This window comes from Sabethes cyaneus, chromosome 2 (assembly GCF_943734655.1).
Source record: "Sabethes cyaneus chromosome 2, idSabCyanKW18_F2, whole genome shotgun sequence".
Taxonomy (NCBI): Eukaryota; Metazoa; Arthropoda; class Insecta; order Diptera; family Culicidae; genus Sabethes; species Sabethes cyaneus.
Genome location: NC_071354.1, coordinates 2,747,000 through 2,767,108, shown reverse-complemented (window position 1 = coordinate 2,767,108; position 20,109 = coordinate 2,747,000). Strand labels below are relative to the sequence as shown.

The 20,109-nt window shown below is 40.4% G+C and overlaps 2 protein-coding genes across 3 annotated transcripts in view; one reads left to right on the top strand and one right to left on the bottom strand.

Annotated features, from left to right (window-relative positions):
- The window catches only part of LOC128738762 (beta-1,3-glucan-binding protein 2-like), a 13,750-nt gene extending 8,622 nt beyond the window's left edge, over positions 1–5,128 (bottom strand). The window contains exon 1 of the mRNA XM_053834116.1: positions 5,005–5,128. Within this exon, the coding sequence (XP_053690091.1) occupies positions 5,005–5,128 (124 nt within the window). The remainder of the gene's footprint in view (positions 1–5,004) is intronic.
- LOC128734681 (zinc finger protein 37-like) overlaps positions 1–20,109 on the top strand; it is a 22,241-nt gene extending 2,132 nt beyond the window's left edge. Inside the window, exons 1-5 of one of the 2 annotated variants that reach the window (XM_053828980.1) lie at positions 3,048–3,093; positions 9,601–11,215; positions 18,020–18,403; positions 18,460–18,741; positions 18,798–20,109. In XM_053828980.1, coding sequence (XP_053684955.1) covers positions 10,262–11,215; positions 18,020–18,403; positions 18,460–18,741; positions 18,798–19,121 — 1,944 coding nt within the window. In that variant the 5' untranslated portion in view covers positions 3,048–3,093; positions 9,601–10,261 and the 3' untranslated portion in view covers positions 19,122–20,109. Of the gene's footprint in view, positions 1–3,047; positions 3,094–9,600; positions 11,216–18,019; positions 18,404–18,459; positions 18,742–18,797 lie in introns of those variants that run through there. The other variant, XM_053828981.1, reaches the window with a different exon arrangement.

The following is a 20,109-nucleotide window of genomic DNA, read 5'->3' as shown; positions in this document are numbered from 1 at the left end:
CAATTTACAAAACCATAAAATGAAATATATTCGATATTGGTTCAACAACTCAGCACACCAGCCACGTAGCCAGAGGGGAAGCGGTAGCCCTATTTCGACTTCGGTTGTTTTATATGCATATTTTGCCGCTTAAAACTACAATACATTACAATACATCTTATGTATTTATGTTTTAAATGAAAAAAATAGGCATATAAAACGATTAGAGTCGAATCAGGGCCCCCCTTTGGCGACATGACTGCAACATGCAACATTTTACTATCATTCACATGGAATAACAGTGCTTTTGCAAACCAAATCTTCCTTTTCTTTGATCAAATGCCAAATCGTTCTCTTACTCCAATATTGGGACAAAAGTTAGTTTTCCACGTGGTAAAAGTTTAACGTTTAAATTCTAAAAATTAGAGCAATAATAGTTAACGTAACCGTAATGTCATCAATCTGTGATAAGTTTTGTAGGAGAAACATCATCAGTTATGAAATGTGCGTCGACATAAGCCAAATTTTAAGAAATACATGGACTTGTGAACCACTTTGAGCAACATAAATTTTGCCATATTCAGGCCTGGGGATAATATTTGTTACAAATGTTCATAAATCACAATTGCTTTCCTTGATTTATGATGGCTATAAAAGCCATAATAATTTTCTTTCATATATCGTGGACCCCCGTTTGTTTGACCGTTTTTAATCTGAACACTTTTAGATTGGAGCCCCGCTGGTTTTCATGACGTGCAAATTAAAAATGGTTCAAATGTCATTTTCAACATGACATCAATTGCTTATGCAGACAATGCACATAAACACGATTTGTTTGTACTGGTCTGGCTTGTTTAATCTGTTTTATATTCCGTTTTCTCAACGATTATGATGGAAATCTGATGGGAGAACGAACTATTCGCTACTTGCAACTACCAACTGAATCAAACGAATCAAACCACCAAAACAATAACAAAGAGCAGGGCGGCCAGTTCATACAAGTTTTAGCATATTTAGGATTGCCAGTGGCTCAAATAAAAAACAGACTCCGTTGGTTTGCATGGGCATGAGCAATCAAACGAACGAGGGCGCACTGTAATTTCGAGACTCAAGACGTGTAGTTTCAAACCGTTATAATTCCGTACTAATTCGACATTTTAGTCACCTCCCTGTTGGCCTCGAGGTACGATCCTGGTCTGACAAGCCAGTCATCGTATGTTCGAATCTCAGATGGGAGAGGCTGTTAGAGTCAATAGCATCGTATCACCAGCCCCGCAATTGTCCTGTACTGTAACAGCCGACTGCGAAGTCTTTCGTATAAAACAGAAGGCCAATTTGCGATATGTAGCACCCATAGGTCTATAGACTTTGCCTTTTTATCCGCCTCACACTCCTCTAAATTATGTCTGATAGAACAAAAATTGTGGATTGAAGGAGGTTTTTAATTGGGGCAAATCTGCAATTTATTGTAGATTTTTCGTCCTTACCGAAGAAAATTTAAAATTGCATTTCAAAAATGCAACTTAAGTACAATTCATGTCGCAGAAAAATTAAAGGTTATTTTTGCCAAGTTTTTAGTCATTTTCATATTTGCAAAGATCTTGAGCAATATAATGTGTTCTACAGTAAGATGCATGAAGTTCGTCACTTCACTATGTGCGGAATGCTTCGAAGCCGAACTATCAACCTCAAGTCAGATTGAAGCCACTGAAACTGCTCGAACTTTCATGTTCCACGTGCAGCAGTTTATTTAAGAAAGGAAATAAAAAAGAAATCCATTGAAAGTACCGCATGTGTGCAGCCCCTGAGGGTTTATATTTACTTTTTCCTATGTGATACATACCAGGAATAACCAGAGCACTCGAGTTTGTTGACAATTAATGTGATGACGGCGACTGTTTCTCAATTTATTTGACAGTGCTAGTAAGAAACTTGTGTATGCCTCTTCTGCGGGTTCAACGCAGAATGCTGATAGCGTTGATCTTGTTGTGGAACAATGAAGTACATAATCGACAGCATTGGTATTTAATATCTTATGTGGATTTTGTTTTAAGTCACGCGTAAACTAATAAAATTGATTAATGATTTCATTCGCAATAGAAACGAACTGATTGTTTGAAAGATATCTTTAGTTAAATCAATAAATATAATGTGATGATGACCACACATTTCTATTCTGTTAATAACCCGACGAAAGTAAATTTAATGACCGCCTAATCTTACTACGCCTCAACCGAAAATAAAAAAAAGTTTGCATCGCAAGTTCTGAACCCACCGTGTTCGTCACTCAACGCGGCGTACAAAGAAGGAAAATTCGAAAAACAGAACCGACCCGACGCCGAAGGCCAACACGCGTGCGCACAGTTTCAATCCAACAATCAGCGCATTCAGTTCGTGTCATCCCATTCGTTCGACTGAACGACCAACGTCGACCGAGTGCATTTACTAGAGTATTTCTAAACCGAATTAACCGCACAGCGCATATACCACAACAAATTGTTATGGTGTGACTTCGATCGTGCGATCCCTGCTGGAGGCTGTCGGCTCACTGCTGACGACTGCACAGAAATAAATAGCTAAATAAGTGCATCTGCATCCTGTGCAAACGCGACGCGGTCGGTACCCCAGTGATTAAAATATAGAGCGAGCATTAAACGAGAGTCACAGCGACGAGATCGGCCGGCAATTCTCTCGACTTTGCCATTCTGGGAATCAAGTGTAGGCAATTGAAATAAATCAACTCAATTCGCCGGGCAGAAACCAAAACTATTCGACCGCTTGTCTTGGCAGTGCTTGTCAGCAAACAAAATCGGATCGCGTCGCGTGGTGTCTTTTTGCAAATGTGGAGCTCCAGTTATCAGTACAATAGAGATTGTGAAACAATCAGTCAACTGTATGGCCAGGTCAGACACACATTCTTATAGTACATGTGTGTGAGTGAATTTCAATTTAATTGTTGGCGAAAGTGTGCTTTACAAAAAATACTCTCCGGGTATCGCAAAGAACCTGTGTGGCGTGAGCCTAGCGCAATGTTTACCTTATAAAATTTCGTAATTACGCTCTTATCGGACGGCCTTTAGTCAACGGTACACGCCGCCTACTGTAATCGAGCAGGTAAGTACGGGCCGCTGTTTTCTTTTTCGCTTGGTACTCTAGTTTTGTCGTGCTTGATTTTGTTCATAATGAGTGGTACATATCACTTTGCTCAATAAAAAAGTATAACTAGCTTGATGTTGTGGTACTTTTGGCTTCCTGCGCATGGCAAACGAAATGTGATGACATGGTGGTATTAGCGATTTTTTTCGCTATGCCATATGCTCGTTTTATGTATGCAGTTAATTGTTTTGTGATGATCGCTACAACAAAAGTGCTGTCACACCGATCAGGTTCGCTTCATATTTGCATTTAAATTTCTTTGCACAGAAGGGCTCAGGTGGCTTTAATTCGATTTGTTGTCAGCTCTATGTGACTGTGTGAGGCTTCTGTGGGGAATGACGCCGCAAATTTCATGAAAAGTTTTGATCCCCTGCAATTAAATCAGAAATAATACAGACCTCAATTTTCGATCATTCTAATTTTTGTAACACATTTGCAATCAATGGATAAAAGAATCGCATCACGTTTGTTAATGATAATTTCTATTTTTAAACTAGTTGAAAAAATATCTATATACACGCCTTATTAACCTTAATTGGCTTGCTGACCTAAGTCATAGCCTGATTAACCAAACTTCTCCAAATCGCTCGGTTGTGGGCTACTGGTCTCCAATTCCTTAAACACCGTGTACTCTCCACCAGATCTCGCAATCTCCAATCTAACCATCTTGCTCACTGCGCCCCTCATCGTCTTGTTCCTATCGGATTTGGTACAAAAACACCACTTATGCAGGGTGGTTGTCCGGCATTCTAGTAACCTGCCCTGTCCATTCGCCATAGAGTTGTGCGAGTTCATGGTTCATGCTCTGTCTCCATACTTCATTCTACTGTACGTCACCGAAGATCGTTCTTGGTACTCGTCTTTCGAAAATTTCAAACACTCGCAGGTCCTCTTTGAGCATTGTCCACGTTTCATGCCCGTAGAGAATAATCGGATTAATGAGCCTCTTGTACGGGGGCTAAGTCTGTTCGACTGCTATTGCTTGTGAAGCGCATAGTAAAGCACGACATCCGCTGATACTTCGCCTCCGCCGTCCTAAAGGCTGGCGCCAGTGACCGCCGTTAGCAGTGAGCCAAAATAGACAAATTCGTCAACTACATCAAACTCATCGTTGTCGATCTTCGCACTGTTGCTCAAGTGGCGTTGGTCGGTCTTGGTTCCGCCGGTCAGCATGTGCTTTGTTTTAGACGTATTTACCTTTAACACAATCTTTTCTGCTTCGCGCTTTAGTCTGGTGTACTGTTCAGCCACCGCCGATAATATCTATGTCATTGGCAAAGCAGACAAATTGACTAGATTTGCTGAAGCTCAGGCTCCGCGTGTTGATATCCGCTCGATTCATAACACCTTGTAGCACTATTTTGAACAGCAGGCATAAACCATTGCCATGACGAACTTCTGTGTGATTCGAATGAATTTGACGATCCACCCGAAATCTGAACACAGCATTGCTGTGTATCATCCATTGAATCAGACTGAATCAGTTTAGTCAGCCTCCTGGGGAAGTCGTTCTCGTTCATAATTTTCTATTACTCTTTTCGATGGTATCATATGCAGCTTTGAAATCGACGAACAAATGGTGCGTAGAAACTCTGTATTCAGGCCCTTTTAGTAGATCTGTCGCAGTGTAAACATTTGATCCGTTGTTGATCGCCATTCAAGCCGACAAAGTTGGCTTAATTCCCACAAATCTGTTCGCAATTGGTGATTTTTTGTGTTCCAGAAGGGCACTGGGTTCAAGAATGTCGACAGTCACGAAGATTGTCTTTTATAGCTGGCCCCGATTGCTGGTACAATTGGTGATAGACAGCGGAAGATGATTTGGGAGAACATTTTGTAGGTAGCATTGAGAACGGTGATGGCACTCACAGTTCAACTTGTCCTTCTTGTAGATCGGATAGATAACCCCATCTTTCCAATCCCAAATTCTAACCAATTGACCACTGCAGGCCAAGGCCAGCTTTTCTGGTTCCATTTTAATAGGCTCCGCCATCTTTCTCAGCCGATTTATTCCTGTTTAGCTGTTTGATGACCTCCTTAACTTCGCCCAACGGTTGGCACCGTTTGTCGCATCGTCGAAATTGCTTTCCCCACCGCCTTGGTTTTTCGAATGGGCACCATTCAGGTTCATCGAAGTGCTGCTTCCACCTATCCGATAGGTCACCTCAGTGTCGTCCGTCAGAATACTGCCATTTTTATTACGACATATTTCGGCCCGCGACACAAAGCTTTTGCGAGATCCATTCAGTTTCTGGTAGAACTTTCGCGTTTGCTGAGAATGATGCAGCCGCTCTAAGCCCGCATGCTCCTGCTTTTCCAGGTAACGCTTTTTTCCCTGGAAGATTTGTTTTCGCTGCATCTTCTTCTGTTTGTGTCTTTCCACGTTCTGACGTGTGGCAGTGCGCACCTTGGCCGTGCTCATCCATCACCGTCCTATATTCATTGGCAAAGCAATCGTTCTGTTGATTCCGTGCAACATGCCCGATAGAGCTATTCGCTACATTGCTAATGGCTGTTTTGATGGTTTTCCAACACTCCTCGAGAGGGCCTTCGTTCAGCTCATCCTCTTCCGGCAGCGCAGCTTCAAGGGAGTGCACGTAGTTTGCGACATCTGGTTGCTTCAGCCGCGTAAGATTTAACCGAGGCTGGCGTTGGTACCGAATGCTGTTCACAACGGAGAGTTTTGGGTGCATTCTAACCATCACTGGATAGTGGTCCAAGGCAGCGTTAGCGATTCGATAGGATCTAACATCAGTGATATCTGGGAAGTGCCGGTGGTCGATCAAAACATGGTCGATCTGTGATTCTGTTTGATTTGGAATGCTGGAAGAAGGTACTACTTGTAGACGGCAAAGTAGATAGTTCTTAGGCCCATTTCGTTGGTCAGTGAGGGTGCCGACACCGATGACGTTCTTGATATCATGTTTTGGGAACTGGTCGTATTAACTGCGCACGTTGATGATGCTTATGTTGAAGAACCGGTCCTTGATTCTCAACCTGTACATTCGTAGCTTGAATGGCCATCATCTAATCATACATTTTCGCATCTCGCTCATCACTATGAAAGTTGTAACCGGTTCGTGTGTGTTGTCGCAGCTCTGGTAGATGGTATGTCCATCTCTAAACGTACGTACGTTTTCCAGCATACCTCCTGCAGCGCTATGACGTCGTAGAGCACTTGAGTCCTCCCTTGGAGTTGAAAGTTGAGAGAACGTCGTAGGGGTCTATTTCGATTGTTCAAGTTTGAATTTCTTCGTCCCTCGTTTGTTGCTTAATAGTTTTTCGTGGTGGAGGTTTGCAAGGCCTACGGCGCCAGTCCCCTGGCTTGCCGGACCAACGACGGACGAAGCTTCCCTGTCAACATATGACCTTGGATTCCATCGGGATTGGTTACCCGATTTCCACCACGGTTGCTCGTATCCCGGCTGGTACCACGAGGAGGTCGTCGTCGTCAGCAGCATAGAGCGGGGGTGGCTCGTGCTGTTTCAAGCAGTCATATATACATTCAACTCGATCTTGGGCTGATTCCCCAGTCGTCTCAGATATCATAAATCACTTTTGACCTGGTCGAGCCATCTTGCACGTTGAGCCACTCTGTTCCTGGTGCCGGTGGGTTGTTTTCGTTTTCGTCGACGTGTCCGGTCTACCATAGCTTACCGACTTTAACCAGATGTCTGGTCGATCGAAATGTCTGTAAGTAGTGCCCGTATCCAGGGATGGCACAATCACTTTGACTCAATTCACAGTCATTTGACAGTACCGTCTTAGTCATGCAGAATTTGAAAAAGTTGTATATGGGACGATTGAAGAACTAGTTATTATCTACAACTTTTTTGAATAAAGTATTGCTGTATCTTTTGTATTTGCAGTGTTACAATGCTACTAGTACCTCTTTAGTAACTAAGTGAAGGTTCATTTAGTCACCAATGAGTTGCTAGCATTGTCGCGCCGTAACTACAAAGATACAGCATAACTTTGTTCAGCAAAATTGTAGATAATAACTAATTCTACATATGTCCTATATAAAACTTCATCAAATTTTACTTGGCTGAGATGGTACTGTCAAATGAATATGAATTCAGTCAAAGTGATCGTGTCATCCCTGCCCGTAGCTCCTGATTCATACGCCTTCACCCAGTGAACCAATTTCCCGCTTGAATGCGTCGTTTTCCTCACTAGTGTTGTTGTCCGCGGTCACCAGCGATCTTAAACACGAATTCATCTACCACTTCTAGTTAGTCGCCGTCAACGGTTACTGTCCGTGGAAGGTGCACGTTTGTTTCCTTTGAGCCTCTTCCTTTCATGGTCGTCGACGCATTTATTTATAGTCCAATCCTCCTCGACTCCGCTTTCAGTCTGACATAGATTGCTTCCGCCGTTGCAAAGTTCCTGGCTATGATATCAAAATCAAAGATATCAAATCTGCCAATCTATTTTAATTTAAAAATAAATTTTAAATACATCGAGACAGTTTGCTTACTTTTGATATTTCCAGTGCCTAACCCAAAGCAATCTAGCATTAAACTGTGCAACAGAACTGAGTCCAAAGTGGGGCAGAAAGACTGAGTCATCCTCATTCTTGGAAGAAATTAAGTTTATCAGCTTCAATCAGTCATGAAATAATTATGACCGCACACCCCCCCCAAACTATGCATCCAATATATATCACATCGATGAATGTGTTCTTTGTTTGAAATCAGTGAGCCGTGACCGCGCTCCTCTCGGAAGACGTTGGCCGCCATATCGCACTGTAAAGCACAATCTAGACTCATCGAGCAAGCCGGAAACCCGGCCCCTGTGGTCTGCTGCTTTTTACTTGAGCAGTTGTAGGAATCGGTGCCTGCGCATAATGTAAATAGTCTGAGTCAAATTTATTGCGAATCATATGACACATAAACTTATAACTGCTTATGTTGGATTTTTAATAATCGTATATTTATGTGAAGCTTTTCTCCGAATGTATCGAAAAGTGATGATGAAGGCACATATATCAAATTTCTTTCCTTAAAATCTTACATTCCATAAATGGAGAATTATGTCTCATAGGTCCAATTAAAAGATATGACGTTCGTTGCTTGTCCAGAAGTCTTTGTGTGCTCGTTTGTATGTCATATTTTCAATTATATTTTGTGCTCCTTGCTATGACTCGGGACAATCTGTAAACCATATGTGTGAACTTGCTGACGGCAGCTTTCCGTAGGTTAGGATAAGAGATCGAGCTCCTCTATGTAGAGCAGCTGATGGTGACCGGGATATATCGCACCGCTTGTGTGCCACTCTGTTCCATGTGATTGTCTACAATAATGCCTTGTGCATACAACTTCTACAGGAGCAGTGGTATGAAGTAGTATGTCACACAAACGACGACTGTGAGCGCACAAAGGAAAGAAGCATAAACCAAACATCGTAGGTACACTCGTACACATGAGTCACACTCGGTTGAGTGCAATGCACGCCCAGCGTAGCAGCGAGCGGTAGAGTGCGTGATCGTGAGTCTAAGATGAGGGTCAATTTAGGATGAGTGAAAAGGACGAAAAAGTCGATGCTTCGGAGGAAACTGCTGTTAGTTTCAAATGAGGATGAATAGATCAGTTCTTGAGTTACCACGTATTAAATCACAATATTGACTTCTGCAAGTGCAAGGTCTATGTTATGCCATCAAACCATATCAGACAAACAGTCCATTCCAATTTCATCGACTTCCTAGCATATACTATACTGCTCGAATAGAAGAGCGTCGCAATTCAGACAGTCACCCTATGCGGCGCGCTCAGAAATCTGCGTCCCCGGAAAGCGAATTAATTCATTGACCCGACCGTCACAAAAAAGGGGGAAAATACAGCTGTTACATAGAAAAGACACACATTTGAAACTGACTATAGTGCTCCGCTATATACCTACATCGATTGTGAGGAAGCGTGTCGTCATAACCACATTGCCTCCCTGCCACGCTGTGTCTAGGTATATGTACGCAAAACGCGGGACGCAGTGTACAATATGTTTTCGAGGTCCTGTTTCCATATGTACGGCAAAGAACCCTCGGCTCGTCAGGGGTTTCCGACTTTATCCTGTATTGAAGTTTTTCACAACTCCTTTTTGCTGAAGCATTCGGTTGTAAAAGTTGCTCTACGGTACAGATCCTATCGTTGCAGTCATTTGTGCAGCAACATTGCTAGCTAGTAGAGTTCCAGCTTATCAGTGTAGCCTCGTATAGTGTTTAATCAGCTTATCTCGGTGTCGCTATTCGACGAACACAACGAGAGCAATGAGCCAAGTTACTCGTGTCTCGAGCTTGAGAATCTAGTACCCAAAAGTAAATATTTGAATCTGGTTTAAATCTTTTATTTATAATAACCGTTGCGTACGTTACTTTATGTATACATGTATGTACCGCCTTCCCAAGTGCTGCACTAATCTTTGGACAACATTGAATAACCGTTTATTTCTGTTTTGCTTCAATTTCAGATCCAGTCGTTTGCAGTTGATTTGCATGTGACACAGTCGCCAGTAGCAGTCAACGCCGTCACCTCGAGTTGACCTACGGATAGAGGAAGTCTCCGGCCAAAGCTTGGCGACGAAATCGAAGAAGCTAGTCACACTCAAAAGAATAAATTAGAATTATAATTCAATTTCTCTTCTTACCCGGTCCCTACTGGTGCCGCGCGCAAGTGGCACCAAAGTGTACGAAATGAAATCGGAGCAAAGTTGCGGCAGCAGCAAAAAACGAATGTGTTTATGCATAATGTCGAGTGAATCGGTTGGATACAGCAGTACGTAAAGAAAAGGTACAAACGGAGGTTAGCTTAGGAAAGCAAAGTGGCAGGACTATAGTTTCCAACGAAGCTTTGTCGGTTGTAGATGGTATAGAGCAGAAACCCTATCGGGATGTAGAAGTGATGTAATCAGTAATTTCTCGCTATTTGGTGGTGGTGTAACTAACAAAAAACTATTGTCATTCTACTATATTACTAACAATCCAGTGTAATGTGCTAGCGAATTGTTCGACAGTAAGCAAACCAAAGAGTTCTGTGCCATATATCGGAGCGTAGTTAAACCTAACCCAAAAATATTAAGTACAATTGTGCATTTACCTTAAACAAATATCTGATATCTTAACTAACACACAATGAAGCGCACTCGTCCTGCTAGGACAGCAGAAGTGACGAAAACACCTCCGAGCAGGCGAAAAGCTAAAGTCATTAAGCAAGAAAACGAAAACAACAATAACGTTAACAATCCGGTGGCTTGCAGTTTACCAGAATCATCGGAAGTACACGGAACGGTATTACAGCAGCGGTCAATCCTTCCGGAAGTCGCATTACCAAGCAAACGAAAATCTAAGGTCATTAAGAAAGAAAATGGAAATAACAAGACCAATAATGAGCTGGCAGCTTCTAGTGTACCAGAATCAGCAGAGCTTGTTTTGCCCGAGCAATATATCCTTCCCGTTGCTGAAGCTCCAAGCAAACGAAAAGGCAGGCTCATTAAAAAAGAAAATAACAAAAACAACAACAATCAACAACCGATAGCTTCCAATGTGCTGGAATCACCGGAGTTCATTTTACCGGCGGAATCTACTCCTCAAGAGGTTTCCAATTTGCCAGAATCTCCGCAGCTTGTTTTACCGGAGCAACCTATCTTGCCGGAGGCCGAAGATTTGGACAACGGTTTGTTGGTTCTGGCTGTAGACTATGAGCCAGTGTCTGGTACATGGTCTAATGGAGACGATATTAGCGGAACCGATCAGCCAAAACAAGGGCGAAAGAAATCTCGCAAGCAGTACATATGCAACGTGTGCGATAAGAATTTTATGGGAGCAAATGATTTGCGCAAGCATTTGCGCATTCACAATGACGAGCGACCGTACGGCTGTCCGCACTGTACCAACCGCTTCCGGCAGGCAGGCTGTTTGAAGAATCATATCGCGTCCCAGCATGGTACGGATACACTGTACACGTGCGATCTGTGCGGGAAGGCGTTCCCAATCAAGGAACGGCTGCGTTTACATATGCGAGTGCACACCGGCGAGAAACCGTACCAGTGCCCAATGTGCCCGAAAAAGTTCGCCCGAGGTGGCCAGGTGAGTTGGTTTGAGTTTTTCTTCTCGTATAAGTTTCTACTGTGGGTGGAAAAAGGTGTGGCAGAAAATGTTCAAGTAATGTTAAAGAAATTATTTCCCCGTGGAGGCAAAACATCGAATATTAAGTTAGTCAAAAATTGCTGTTAAATTATATTTCCAGATTGGATTTTAATTGGATCTTCTAATTTAGGTAGGCTTTTAATATGAATAGTCGTTATAATTTACAGTTTTGATAACGATCCCTAGGTATTACGTGAAATTCTTGCCCTAGCAATTCTAGCGACCTGTTGCGTATTATTAAAGTCAAGTTTTTAATAAACCAATCTCACTTAGATACCAAATTGATACACATTAGCATCAAGCAAGCTAAAGTACGATTTGTTATTGTTTAATAGATGCAGTAATGATATTTGCTCTCTCAAATTCTCGATGCTTTCTATTCAATAATGATTGAAACTGATAGCCTGATAAACTGACATGACATGATAAAAGAATCGCACAGAGTTGGTTTGTGTGACAGTGGCATCATTCATAAAAGCATTCGGTTATTCATAAATTAGAAGCATTAGTATTTATCAACGATCGTTTTTAAAAACACACAAAATCTTGTTGGAGCTTTTATTTGACGGAAATATACAAAAATCCTGTATAGTTTGTATAAGTTTTCGGCTTTCTAGTCATTGAAGTCACTACTACCATATCATTGAAAATTAATGATAGCATTGAATCTACATTCTTACTAAGCCCATCGAGTTCCGATTCCGAATTAATTAGAATGTCTAATATATCGGCGCGGTGTGGCATTTTGTACCGTCTTATTAAAATATTGGCTACTTCACATAAGGAAACACAATTGTGGTTCTAAAAAGGTAGTGATCATAACCCTTTATCGGTTGCCATTAACCGTATTACTTTCTGGCTGGCATTACTTTAGGAGAACATTAATTCCGGGCGCGTAAAGTGCATCACACACTGACATTTGCAGGATGCAACGGCGTTTCAACAATGGTACGAGGATTCTCTTTCCTCCAAAAGCGACTGTTTTGCTTATTGACGTATCCGTTTAAATAAAAATGAGCTTCAGAGCTGAGCAAAACTTTCTTGTGAAATTCGGAATCAACAATAACTTTCACCGCCCATTCACCAAACAAAATCTTCCATAAATTGAAGTCATTTTAGTTCCTTTTCACTATACAGCAGTTATTATTTGCTCGGTACGCACAATACGATCCATAGCTGCTCGAATAAATTGCTCTAATGGACGATTATGTCGACCGTAAATTGAGCCAAAAGTGCGATCAATTTCTCTAGTTAAATTAAAGTAACAGAGTGAGTTTACAAATTTCACCGCCAGCAAAGAAATAAAATAGCATAGCATAGCATAGCACAGACGTACACATCATGGGTGACTGATATGATGTACCCGTAAGTACACGATACACCTGGCCATGTCCTTACGATTGTAGAAATGGGTACGTTAGTTGACCACCTACTTTAAGAAGATGCGCAAAAACTCACGCAATCTTCATAGGTGTTCTTGTACCCAGTATATACGATATGAATAAAATATTAAAAATAAAATTAAATATAGCATATATGGGAAAAATAGAACAATCTCACCATCAGTCCTTCGAATAAAAAAAATTGCGTCAGTTTCCATCATCTAATATCCAATAAGTAATTTAATTTTTCCTTACGATATCCTAGTGCATTATTTAAGCTTGTTACGGTTAGAGTCTTAATTGTACAATAGGAGCTTGAGCTAAAACGAAACAAATAATCAAAATAACATATACTTACCTGCTACCAAGGCCGTGGGGCTCAGCCGTCTGCATCTGGGAACCACGTGGCATCGCACCTTTTAGCTTAGCTCAATAGAGTATTACCGGGTATGGCCACGTGGAGGCGGTAGGTAGGAGCTTGGGCTGGCAAAAGCTATGATGGTCGCTTTCCCCATTTCATACCCACCGCCAGCAAAGAAATAAAATGTTGTCATATATGTACATACACTGCAACCTGTTTGAAAGTTGAATTTTTGAAAGTTTTCGAGCAGGTAGAAAATACTTTTCCTAATTTTTTCGGAGCTTTCCATCACTATGAAAACTAAGTTCTGCGGAAAACAAAGCTTGGCTCTGGAGATATGCATTTTTAAAGTAGTTAAGTGTTGAGGAAAATCGAACCCGAAAACACCAGAAACCGCCATCGTGAAATATTTATTGCTAAAAAACTGTTAATTAAAAATATTTTTTAAATTTTGCCATGAAGTCAGAACATATATCTTCTAACTTTTCTTTGGGGTTGTCGTAGAAAATTTTGTGTGAAAGTTTTATTATTCTTATAAGGGGGAAGTCCTCGTACACTTAAGGATTTTCAGATAAAACTCAATATTTCCCGGTTTTATTACATCTATTTTCCCCTTTAATGTGGAGAAAAACAGTATTACAAGCAAAAAAATACAAAGCAACAAAATTTGTGCAGCAAGGTTAAATTTGAAAATAGAAAGTATTTTTTATACAAATTAGCTCAAATCGAGAGCTGTTCCCTATGCTCATGACATGACAATTTGATCTGTTAAAACCTACATCAATGGAAGAAAAAGATCCTAACTTCAGCACACATCTTGTGAGTCTAGTCTGTATAAAAGTAAAGTTCTATTCACATAAAATGTTTGTTGAGAGTGCTGGTAACGCGAAATGCATGTGAAAATGTATGCGGCAACTCCATTTACAAAGCACGGTGATAGAATGACATCAAACTGATATTTTGCTAGAATTTTTTCTGATTTTTTTGGACGTAGGACTACGTCTTTGTTTACTATACTGGGACTGGGTAGCACTTTGTGAAAAAGAAAATAGAAGTGTAACGTTTGAATGAAAGATTTCAAATGCTAATAAACTACTAAACTACTGAACGAAACTGAACAATTTATATGTCGTTGGATAGATAAAATGACCAGCAATTTTATGGAAAAGTGAGAGAGCAATTTTAAGGAGAGCGTAAGAGGGGGGGCTCCCATAGGAATGAAACACAAATTTCCTCAAAACTTGAGAACTATTTAAGCAAATGGAACCAAATTTGGCATGTGGGGCTTTCAGAACGCAGGGTTTTTTTATTGTGTATTGAGATCGCTTCCCCATTTAAGAGGGGGGGCTCCCATACAAATGAAATACAAATTTCCTCATAACTCTAGAACTTATCAAGCAAATGGTACCAAATTTGGCATGAGGGGATTTCAGAAGGCAAGAATTTTTTCTATGGTGAATTGATACCCCTCCTCTCTTCAGGAGGAGGAAGGGGCTCTTATACAAATAATATACAAATTTCCTCATAACTCTAGAACTAATCAAGTAAAAGGAACTAAATTTGGCATGTGGGGGTTTTTGGAGGTAAGAATTTTTTCTATGGTGTAGACCCCTTCACCTTCTAAGAGGGGAGGGAGGGGGCTCCCATACGAATGAAATACAAGAACTAAGCAAGCAAATATAACCAAATTTAGTATGTAGGCGTTTTTGGAGGCATGAATTTATTTTATGATGGTTCGTGACCCCTCACCCCTGTGGTAGGAGAATAAGGACTCTCATACAAATAAAACAGAAATTTTTGCGCATGTGCCATATTTTCTGCCATGTCCTATGTAACAAGCGGTAAACTGTAAAAGTAAACTAGAAAAACCTTCTCGGAGAAAGACAGTGAATCGACACCGCTAACTTACGTTCCTGTTCCCATTCATGTCAAAAGAGAAGGACTTTCGAATGGCACGTCATATTTGCGATGAACGTGCTTTGGCTCTAATTGGTTATTTGTAACCAATGGCCCTTTTAAAGGCCACAAGCGAGTCAAAGTAAGATTATTGAAACATGTCAAGCTACGCATAATCATATTTAATACAATAAGCTGTGGGCTGGTCATACATTACTATTTCAACCTTTGTGATGCACAATTGATTTTAAAAGAAATCTCTATGTCTCGAAGGTTGTTTTTTTAACGAGTAGGGAAATCTGCTATCAGACACCTGAGAAGACAACTCAGGGAGTGGGGTTTGGTATCCCGACCCCCCTACTGGGACGTGAGGATCCAGACCCACTAAAACCCTACTCGAGTCTCCAGCCTCAATCCCCCCTGGAACCACCTTATCGGTATTACTTCAGGGAGGGGCTATTGTGCTTAACGCACACTCTTAGATAACTACTGGACTATGTTAGTTAGGCTGTTTATTCGCCGTTGATCGGCTTTCCAGCGGTGTCTCAAAGGTTGTAGGCGTTTCAAAGTGTCATTGCATTCAATGAAGAATTGAATCTGAATATTTCGCTCTTCTCTGTTAAACATTCACTTAAACAATGGCACTCATAGATTCTTATAAATATACATTTACCAGAAATGCAGTTTACTAGTTTACTATTAGTCTTTGATCTAATGATCTGACATAGTCCTACGTCACCCTTAGGGCTGTATACCTTGTAGTTTTTACCTTTTGCATTGCTTATCTAATTTTATTTCGCATAGGAATTAAAGATACAGCAATTTTAGACTAAGTAAGTATATTTTGCTGATTACATTACTGTCCGGTCATAGAGGACTAGTTGGGCTCCGGCCGTAGAGGACACGATACAGTTTTAAAAAATAAGTTTTTTCTTCAAAATCTTGTATTTTCATGTTAAGTTTAAACTGTTTCGAAAAAATAACTTTATCAAGCCATCGTTTAGAAATATTGCTATTACAACATTTGCAACTACACTTTCATGAAATTTACTGGACTCTGTTTTAAATGTTTGAACTTTTGTCAGTTCTCATTTATTTACCTTTTGAAACAAAGACGTCATAAATGGGACACTGCGAAATCTCGCAATTTACTATTGTTCACTTCTTTCCGAATATTTTTATTAGCTCTTGTTTTTGAGAAAACTTAGTGTCCGGACATAGAGGCTGTCCGGGCATAGAAGACTTCCCCCTATTACCATCACAGTCACAATAAAGGACTCCTAGAATCAGTCCATTCGGTGTCAAGTGACTTTAGCGTTGGTTTTTTCTCAGGCCCCTTATTACCCTTCCTTCATGGTGAGTTATATATTACCCCGATGAGGCTTCTTGACAATGACAGTGCAATAAGTCACTCTAATAGTTTAAGTGTACTGGGTACTGGTCAGAGGAACGCATTGAGTCCTCGCCAGGGACATCTATAATATGGGATAGTACTAGCAGTAAGGAACGAGTGGGTAAAGTAGAGTAACGTTTGAAGGAAAGGTAAACCTAATACACACAAGCACGTATAAAATTGAATAAGCTAATTGCTCGTTCAATAGCGATTATAGCAAAAAGAAGCGAACTCGAAAACTGAGGAACACTAAGGAAGCCTGCAAGTCGTAGGCGAAATACGTATCTGTCAAAAATAAAATATACATAGTAGAGTTAAATTGGATAAGTTTTCTTTTTATTTAATTTCCAGGTTTCGTATTTTACTAAGACGCTCCAAAAACTTCACTCAGATTCAGTGGAGTTTGTGAAGCAGAATTAAATATTTAATCTTATGGACGATTTGTATACGGCACCAAATAACTTTAAAAAGATTTGTTGGAAATTTTGATTTCTATAACATTGAAGGCAATGCAATATGTAATAGGTCTAATGGATAACAATAGCATCAAATAGCGTTGATGTAAAAGAGAAAGATGGCAAATAAAAAAATTGCGTGCTTGCTGAATAGATCTTCGTTCTTAATGCTACTCAAATTTGCATCTCAAATAACAATATATTCTTTTACTCATTTCTCACGAGATATATGCTTTAAAATCATGTCACACAAGGGTAAAATCATTGATGTTCAACCTTTGATCAAATTTCCGGTAGCACAAACATTTTTCAGTAGTTGACAATAATAAGTAATTAATTTTCCTTAGAAAACTTGTTAAAGCAATCATCGGTTTATAAATACTTGTTATAATCTTTTTAAATTAGACATAAATAGTATGGTAAACATTGATATGCTTTCTTTTCGCCCTTCTACTAGAATAAATATATATTTAAATTATAACATAGACATTATTTACTATTTTCACAAAACGCAAGTAATTTGTATTTTTGGAATACCGCCATTGGAAAGTAAACCTATGCCTGCCCGGAACAGCTGCGCGCCACTAAAACCAACGCAATGATTGACATTGCCATAGGGCAGTTGGTGGTGAGGTACCTATTCAAAAATATTCTTCTGCATTTGACACCCCCTTTCGCCGGCTACCCAAATGTAGCCGAAACGGTACGCTTCAAGGCTACTGTGCAGGCTGCGATATGATGTTTTGCATACGCGTGTATCCACCTTTCGATGCAGGAACGGTCGGTAACAGCAGCAGCAGCAGTAGCAGACGTGGGGAAGCGTTTCGCCCCACAGCCTTCCAAACGTGAACCGACCATAGCTAGAGTGGGGAAAAAACTGTATAAGGTTATCCCTAGAAGCCTGCAAGCCAGAATGATGGGTGGAAAAGGGTCGTAATCAAAAACACGATAAATTGATTACTAACACAAATATTGCTTTTTGCTTCGTTTTTACTTTCCATCGGGAACCGTGCTTGTTTTTCTTTTATTTTCATGAAACATTTTTCTTCTCACCAATATGAATAGCAAATAGAGCTTGTTCCCTTTCATGTTCTTGCCGATAAGGACCGTATAATTGGAACAGTGTTTGCCGTCACGGAACGATTGACATTCCTCTGATGTGTGCCAGTACATGAACATTTTCGAGAAAAGCGAAAGAATGTTTAAAGCATTTTTCTTAATCTTTTAATAAAACGATGTTTGATTTTCGTTTTTCAGCTCACTCAGCATCTAGCTACACACAACGGAATTCGCCGGCATAAGTGTCCCCACTGCTCGGGAGCCTTCTCGTGTGCGGCCAATCTGAAAATGCATCTCAAAAGTCATCTGGACATCCGTGATTATACGTGCCATATCTGCGGAAAAGGGTTTTATCGTCCGGACGCATTGAAGAAGCATCTCCAATGCTACCACGCAAATTTAAAGGCTTTCCATTGTCATATATGCAACAAGATGTTCAAAGGCCATCTTCCGCAACACATGCGAACTCATAAGATGATTCGTCCACACGGATGTGCCGTCTGCGGTGCCGTCTTCTCTCAGCGATCGCAACTGGTAGTGCATCAGCGCATACATACCGGGGAGCGTCCCTACAGATGTCAGGTTAGTTAGGATCTATTTTTAGGATTTACTATTTTAATGGTTGTTTTCCGTTACAGGTTTGCTGGCAAGCCTTCGCTCATTCAAGTGTGCTCAAGTTACACATTCGTAAACATACAGGGGAAAAACCATTTGAATGTCCGATCTGCAAGGTTGGATTCTCTCAGTTGCCCCATCTGAAGAAACACATGCTCTCTATTCACAATCAGGACAAATCGTATTTATGCAAAAATTGCAACGTTTTCTTCAAAACCAAACTAGACTACCAGAATCATGTTGCCAGCTGTCAGCCGGAAACACCAGAGGCAGCTGCCAGTGTGGAGGAAATTATCGATAGAGAGGTAACAGACTAGGTTCTAGCTAAAGATTTATAACCAATCAATTTTACTGTTTTTAGGTGAAAAATGCAAATAGCGGGGTTGATCCTCCTATGCCACTGTCACACATGCGCTTCCTGGTTGCTATTCTACTGAAAAAGATCTCAACAGAAGAGCGGTTAAAGGATCTGGGCTTTGACCGGCGGTTGATTGATAATGTGCTAGTTGATTCGTTAAAATGCGCGGGTCGCAAAGCGTTCGACGATAAATCACTGGATCCGGCTTTCCGTCTGAAGCAGAACGTGCAGGAGCTGCTCGAGTGGACCGTGCCGGCCAAGTATATGGAAGAGTTTAAGAAAGCAAACCGCAGTACCGAAGAATTGTTGGAAGATTTGACCAACTAAGGCGTCTGCGGCGGTACGTACAGTGCGATTTTTCTTTACTCAGTCACTTTTGAAGTTAAGCTATTTCTGTACATTTCGATAGATAAGATTTTTCGCAACTATCAGCAGTTTTCAACTGAAGCGTTGATTTTCCTTGTTGCTATCAAACGTTTCCTAATCTAAGTCTAAAACTTTCTAACTGCTACAACACAGTTAATTTAAAAGGATGATTTTCTGGTGGTGGTTTTTGAATACCTTTACTTTCTTACCAAAGCCTTTCGGTTAATTTAATCGACATACAATGTTCCAAAGCCAGATGTTGCCATACATAATATAAATAAATAATAAAAATTTGCCAAAATTTTAGTTGTAAATCCTAAAGCTAGACTACATCAATAGCCTGTTCAATTTGAAACATTATTACCATCATAAGTTACCTACGCGTAAAAATCCTTAGTTTGGGAAAATTATGACGTTCATCTTTGAAACGAAACCGGCATGTGGTTGAGTAGACGATTCTTCCAAACATCGTCATTCTATGGCGTTCTGTGTTGTCTAGCAAAGTCCCAGTAAATGAAACCAAATCGATTAAGCTATGTACAGGAATGTGTAGCTGAACTAGTCAATTTTTTATGCCATCTTGATAAGTTATTGTAAAACGAGTCTATTTGCCTTTCCAATTTTTGGAAAATCAGCGTGTACCTACAGCTGCACCAAACTTCAAAGTACGACATTTTTCTTTAATATATTCTTATATTTTGTTATAATTTTGTACATTTTATACGATGGAAGCTCAAAACCAAAAAAACGTTCGTTCTTTATTACAATCTAAATGCTTCGTACCGCAAAACTAGTGGGTATGTGAATAAAATGAATTTGGCCAATGGGATGCCAGTGAGTGTAGAATTCTAGTTATAATAAATGGAAAGTTAGATTACAGTAGTGAAATTAACAAAACTAGATGTCGTAAGTGTAAATGCAAGTAACGATGGTGTTTCAAGACCGCTCT